The sequence below is a fragment of the Pogona vitticeps genome, chromosome 2, assembly GCF_051106095.1.
Source record: "Pogona vitticeps strain Pit_001003342236 chromosome 2, PviZW2.1, whole genome shotgun sequence".
In the NCBI taxonomy this organism is placed as follows: Eukaryota; Metazoa; Chordata; class Lepidosauria; order Squamata; family Agamidae; genus Pogona; species Pogona vitticeps.
In genome coordinates this window covers 221,078,428-221,084,427 of record NC_135784.1, presented here as the reverse complement: position 1 = coordinate 221,084,427, position 6,000 = coordinate 221,078,428, and the positions used below count along the sequence as shown (strand labels likewise).

Below are 6,000 nucleotides of genomic sequence, written 5' to 3'. Positions count from 1 at the left end.
GTATTAAAAAAATGCAACAGAACAAAGGATACGGTGATGGAGTATCCAGAGAATCTGTTCACCGAGCCCAGCACTTGGCAGCATCTATCCTGAATATTTCAAAGAGTGATTTAGATGATATACTTGATGTTGGAGATGAGGTGAGGTACCAGTAATACTTGATTTGTCTAAGAATTAATGTGATATATTTTGCTCATATGGAGCTCATAAATCAGTCGTTTACAAGAGTATAATGTAAAGCTTCTTTAATGTGAGTCTGTTTTTTCTTCCATTTTTGTTTTATTCCATTAAATATTGCTTGAATATGATTTTAGCTTTTCAGTCCTTCTCTTTAGAATTGTTTATGCTGTTTATGTAGATAGGAGGACAATGGAAATGATGATGAAGGGGGTGGGGCTAGAGTGTTCAGGTGATACAAATACGTGATGCCTCAATGTACCATCAGTTTCTAATACATAAAGACTGCTTCCTATGAGGAGCCTTTAGGAGGGCCATTAGAAATCACCCCCACATGGTTTCCCCTCCCCCACACCCGAAAAGATGCAGTCCCATCCTAGGCCTTTTAGCCTTAATTCCAAGGTTGTAAATGGAACAAACCCTGAGAATTTAATACCACATAAAATATTTTCCAAAGCCTTATAAATAAAATTCTCATTAGAAGCCCTCACTCTCCAGTCCTAGTAGAGATCGGTTGCATGGATTTCAGCTGAATTAAATATTTCCTTGTTTCTTGCAATTCTCAGTGCTGTGGAGTTCTCAGTTCTCTGTATTACTTCATGTCTCAGCAATGAGGTTCTGAAGTATCATATGATAATAAAACAGGTGTACATTGTAGTCAAGTATTCACAACTTAGAGTACAGCTACATTGCAATATAATCCTCCAGTTATTCTTGGTTTAGCATGATACAAATTGATTCAAAATTTCCCAGCTACACAATGCTGTTTTAAGCATGGGAGAAACCCATACTTTACTTTGAGAAATTGTTTCTTTTTTAACACCTGTTGGGGATTTATTTTAGATTGTTCTAAAATGATGGTGCTGTTTTTTTACTCATTTTTGGTTGTGTGAATAGCCATATTATATTCTGTTTGCAGAGGCGTTCCCTGTGCTGCCATTTTGGTGATGTATTTGAGGTGGTTTGGTATGCTGTCAGTGTATTAGGCGAAAACAAAAGAAAAGTAAAAAATAAGTAAGACAAAAACATTGTGACACCTTAAAGACTAACTGCTATATTTTTGTGTGAGATTTTGTGGACAAGTCGACTTCCTCAGACATTGATGCAGTACTGTGCCACTTAGAATAAAAAAATTACTTGCAAATTCTGAGGAATAAGAAAGAAAGAAACTCCCACTGCAAAAGTTTAGAAAAACATAAACTCTATACAGGATAGTTATGGACAAGAGAAGAACAGAGGCAGAGTCAAGACAGACCTATAGGCAAATCAAAGTGCTAAACTAGGTCTGTTTAAGACAATGTAAAGAATGATGTGGTCTCCTGTACTGAATCAATCTGGTTTGATTGAAGCTGCCTTATGAGGATGGTAACAGTGACAAAAAGAGCATGTAACAGAAAGATCACATGACAAAAAGCAACATCAGCAGCAGAAGCAGCATCATAAAAATGTCCAACCATCTCGTCCTCTGTCGTCTCCTTCTCCTCTTGCCGTCACACTTTCCTAACATCAAGGTCTTTTCCAGGGAGTCTTCTCTTCTCATGAGATGGCCAAAGTATTGGAGCCTCAGCTTCCAGATCTGTCCTTCCAGTGAGCACTCAGGGTTGATTTCATTCAGAATGGATAGGTTTGTTCTCCTTGCCATCCAGGGGACTCTCAAGAGTCTCCTTCAGCACCACAATTCAAAAGCACATTCCATAGATGTGTCAATTGGTTTTGGAGTTCCACCAGTCTTTCCTGCTGAAACCACAGAGCTGACATACAAATGAACATCATAAAATGTTGCACCCTTCACCCAGCCTTCATCTGGGTGAAGGGTAGATACTACTTTTAGGAGAGTTTAGGTGTTGTCCAGAACAGACAACTCTTTTCTTTCTACTTCTTGTAGCACACATGCTTCTTTAGCTTAGTAATATAGTGTTTTCAGTAATGGATGTGTGGTTCCAACTCCACTATAATGTAACAGAAATAATTATGTACCAATGTTTATTTTATTTTCTAGGAAACAGAACAGATAAAAATGGAATATGAAAGTGATAGAGAATGGATGGGCTACATACAGAAGCTTATTGAAGGACAGGTATTAATTGTTTTTCTCTCCTTTGTGAATTATAACCAGGGCAATAGCATGTCTATTTCATGGCAAACAGTTCTTTGCTTCATAAGAGATATGTTGTCTTCATAGCACATTGTCCCCCAAAAGTTCTAGCGATTAAAGGCAGTGATGGCCAGTTTTTTCATTCTGAGCTCAGATGGGTTAGTGGAGTTGCAGGAAGACAATTCTCTGCAGTCAAGCCACAGCAAAGACACTGTCTGTGACATTGATATCAACCCTGGCTCAGGATGAAGATTCAAGTGATGCTCAGGTCAAAATATTATGAGTGATTTGCTAAGCACGCCTCTAAAATTGTATTGTTCTTCTTCGTGGCCTCTGTGAATACACACATATGGGTTTAGTCTGCGCCTGCGCTGACATTCTCGGAGCATTCTAGAGCTACAAGTAACAATTTTATGGGATGATCCCCCATGAGGCACAAGCTCCTCCCACCCAAGATTCCCCTTAGTTCCTTTTTTCCGCCGTGCTGTAAAGTTCTACAGAGCATAGAGTTATTTCCACAGGGTTTTTTCCCTTAGCTTATTGATCAATTCCCTCTAAATTGGATTCTTTCCCTTCTCGTTTATCTAATCTACGATCCCCCGTGAGTTGTTTTCTTTTCACTTGCCAGCTATTTGGCTTACCGCCCCCCCCCCCCCGCACACACACACACTTCAACTGTTTGCTTCTTTCTCCTTTCCCGCCTTTTTCGGCCTACTCATTTTGACTCTCAGGCACAATAATGATTTTCTGCCTGAGTAAACTACATCTTACCCAGATAGGTGCATGCCGCAGTAGGGGACCCGACAATGCCAAGGAGTCCTTAAAATCTAAGTCTACATCAACAGAGGAATCCTCGCCAGAAGCTAGCGAATTTGCCTCTGAGGAGACGACGTGCCAGCTCTACCTGCACAGACTTCGGGATCGCCTGATAGCCTCTCTGCTCCAACTGGCCATTTAGTGACTGCGCTACCGTCCAGTCCGGCCGTGGCCCTTTTTAGCCCTACATGAGGGCGGGCATTTGACGTTCCAGAGTTGGAGCTTAAGTCTTTCTATCTCATGAGGAGAAGAGAGTGAAAAGGAGACATGTCTCACCACACCCTCTCTATGAGCAACCATGAGAGAGACTGGTGAATCATTGATGGATGGTTGTTTCAAGGGGCTTGTTCAAGGGACCCTGCAGGAGTTAGGGCTCTGTCGCCCTGTCCCTAGGAGAAGAAGGGCCTCCTGTTGCCCCGGTCTCCTTCCCTGACTGTCAGTGATTCCTCCTGACATGGGAAGCGCCTCTGTGTGTGAGTGCCGCACACCAACCCTCCTTCGTGCGCCTGCTCATGTAGCTGCGACTTCTGGAGGGAGCTGCACACCGAGGCTGTAGATGTGCCAGCAACATATGGTAAGGCTTGGGTTTTCCTTTTGGGGATACAATGGGCCCCTTCAGCTCCTGTGGCTAGCTTTGCCTGTCTGGGGTAAAGCCCTTGGGTGTTTGGTATTGGGCCTGATTTATCAGAGGTCTTGTTCACGTGGCTGCTATTTCCAAAACCAGGTGCCGAGGCAAAAGCTTTCTGGCAGCATTTGACAGCCCTAGTTTGCCTCTGAAAGGGGGGCTGCAGCAACTCCCACCACTAGCCCTGCTAGTCGGTGATATTCCTGCCTGGGGTAGCACCTGCTGGTGGCTGTTAATCTGGCACAAAACAGCCCTCTTTATCATTGGGCTTGCTCACAAAGTAGCCTGCGGCCCTGTCTCAGCTGCCAGTGCCCGCATAGGCTCATAAGGAAAGGACTCACAAGGGTCCACCCGAGAACCCTGCCGCTGTCTGGTAAATCTGGATAATTTTCCTCAGGTAGGTCCTGTCACACTGACAAGGTTGCGTAGGACCAGTCCCTTTTGTTTGGGATAGGAGCTATGAGCTCTCGGCCACCATCACCATCCCGCTCTACCTGGCATCGTTCTGAGCTATGGAGTGCTTTATGCCTCCACATACACTTTACAGATGTAGTGCTCCCTCGAACTCGGCTCCGGCATCATAATGTTTGGAGCCTTGATCAAACCTGCTGTTAACCCATTCAGGTTTGAGACTCACATGAATTGCTGGGGGGTGGAAGAGTTTCCAACCAATCTTCCTGCACCCCTCTCAGTTGTCGCAGATGGTCACACTCCTTTACTGTCAACAGATGAGTTCTTTGGTCGGCGTTGTTATTTGTTTTTGGTCGCCGTGTAGCCACGTACTCCTCTGCCATGAGGGCTTATCACCACTTATGGAGTGTGGTTCTGCCCACCCTGCAGGTAGCTCATGTGCACGCTTACAGTTCAGGCCTTCCGCATCACTGGGAGGCACTGTTGCAGGTGCATCACGAGCGCACTGCTGCTCGATACACCTGAAAACCAGTGTCTAAGCAACTGATAGGTTAGGACCTGCCATTTGTTGGTGTATGGCTTTTTAGCCAGAAAAAGGTTGTTATTCTTGATAACCTGCTCAGGCTCTAGAAGGTGACACATTCATTGTGCTGTAACATCTGCAAGAGCCTGAAGATGTTCCCATCAGCCTATGGCATTCCGGGAACGTTAAAAGCCTCAACCCCAAAGTTACCAGCCACCCCTAGACATATGGGGAGGCAGTGCCTTGACCGGCAGAACTGCTGGTAGGACTGCAAACTGAGCGGGCTCTTTACTTCTCTGTTGTTGACCAGTCAGTCCGTTTGACTTCTTTCTATTGTAGCTACCAGCTTTGCCACTATCCTCGATCTTTCTATTGTAGCTACCAGCTTTGCCACTATCTTCGATGTATGTTGAATCCATTAGGATCGACCTCAACATGGAAAAGATTTTTGTTCTTTTTCTCTACCATACAACACTTTGGCAGGAAAAGATGCTTTCCAAATTCCAATCCATCTCGTCAAGGCCCATTATGATCGAGCACGACCGGTCCTGGCTTCGAATCTGCCAATTCTGGACATAAGCTCGGATCTCACTCCTTGAATGAATCTCGCTCCAATATGATGCGATCCATTATCATCCTCTGTCACCTTCAGTGTGCTTCTTTTCATTTGCACAGCTCACTTCTCGGTTCACCGCATTACGTCTATTGGGAATGGAGGAACCGCCTTTTCCAGACCATCACTTAGCTGAGCACTTACACTAACTATGCTGAAGCTAATAAAGGATGCTTGCACCAAGCCACTTCCTATTAAAGATCTAGGAAGAATGTATCACAGGTACAAGGTATGAGGAAATGATATAGAAATTTTGGGATGACTCCAGTCCCATTTCTATCATCGTAGAACAAATTTATCCAAAACGAGAAATGATTTCCCTGAACCCTACTAATAAGAATACGGAAACATTGATGTCTTTGGCAGGGAGACTTATTCCCTTCATTCACTTCTGCTCCATGTGGCCAACTATCAATCACAATAGGCGCCTACCTGGAGCAATTTTGGTCTCAGATTCTACCTCTCTTGGAATCCATTAAAACAGAGCTTAGAAATTTTTGCTCTGAGACCACGACTCTAGCAAAGCAACACAGGATTGCTGCTTGACATGCAAGGGCTTCAACTACTGTCGCATCCTTAGTATCTATAGAAGGCTCACCTAGTCACGATCCACTGGCTCATCAAGGACACATATGACAGAATTGAATGTCTTCCATTACATGGTACCAGTCTCTTCAGTCTTAGACTGGTGACACTAGAAATATTATTATTAGTTACATAGAATAGGAAAATAGCTAAAT

At 43.9% G+C, this 6,000-nt stretch overlaps 1 protein-coding gene across 10 annotated transcripts in view; it reads left to right on the top strand.

Moving 5' to 3' along the window:
- Positions 1–6,000, top strand: part of CNTLN (centlein) — a 484,545-nt gene that overhangs the window by 459,553 nt on the left and 18,992 nt on the right. For 9 of the 10 annotated variants that reach the window (XR_013541453.1, XR_013541452.1, XM_020797524.3 and 6 more), the window contains 2 exons: positions 1–140; positions 2,177–2,254. The exon at positions 1–140 is cut by the window's left edge and continues 55 nt beyond it. Coding sequence is in view for 7 of the 10 variants with exons in the window: in XM_020797524.3 (XP_020653183.3) it covers positions 1–140; positions 2,177–2,254 (218 nt within the window). In the remaining 3 variants the exon portion in view is untranslated. Of the gene's footprint in view, positions 141–2,176; positions 2,255–6,000 lie in introns of those variants that run through there. The other variant, XM_072992069.2, reaches the window with a different exon arrangement.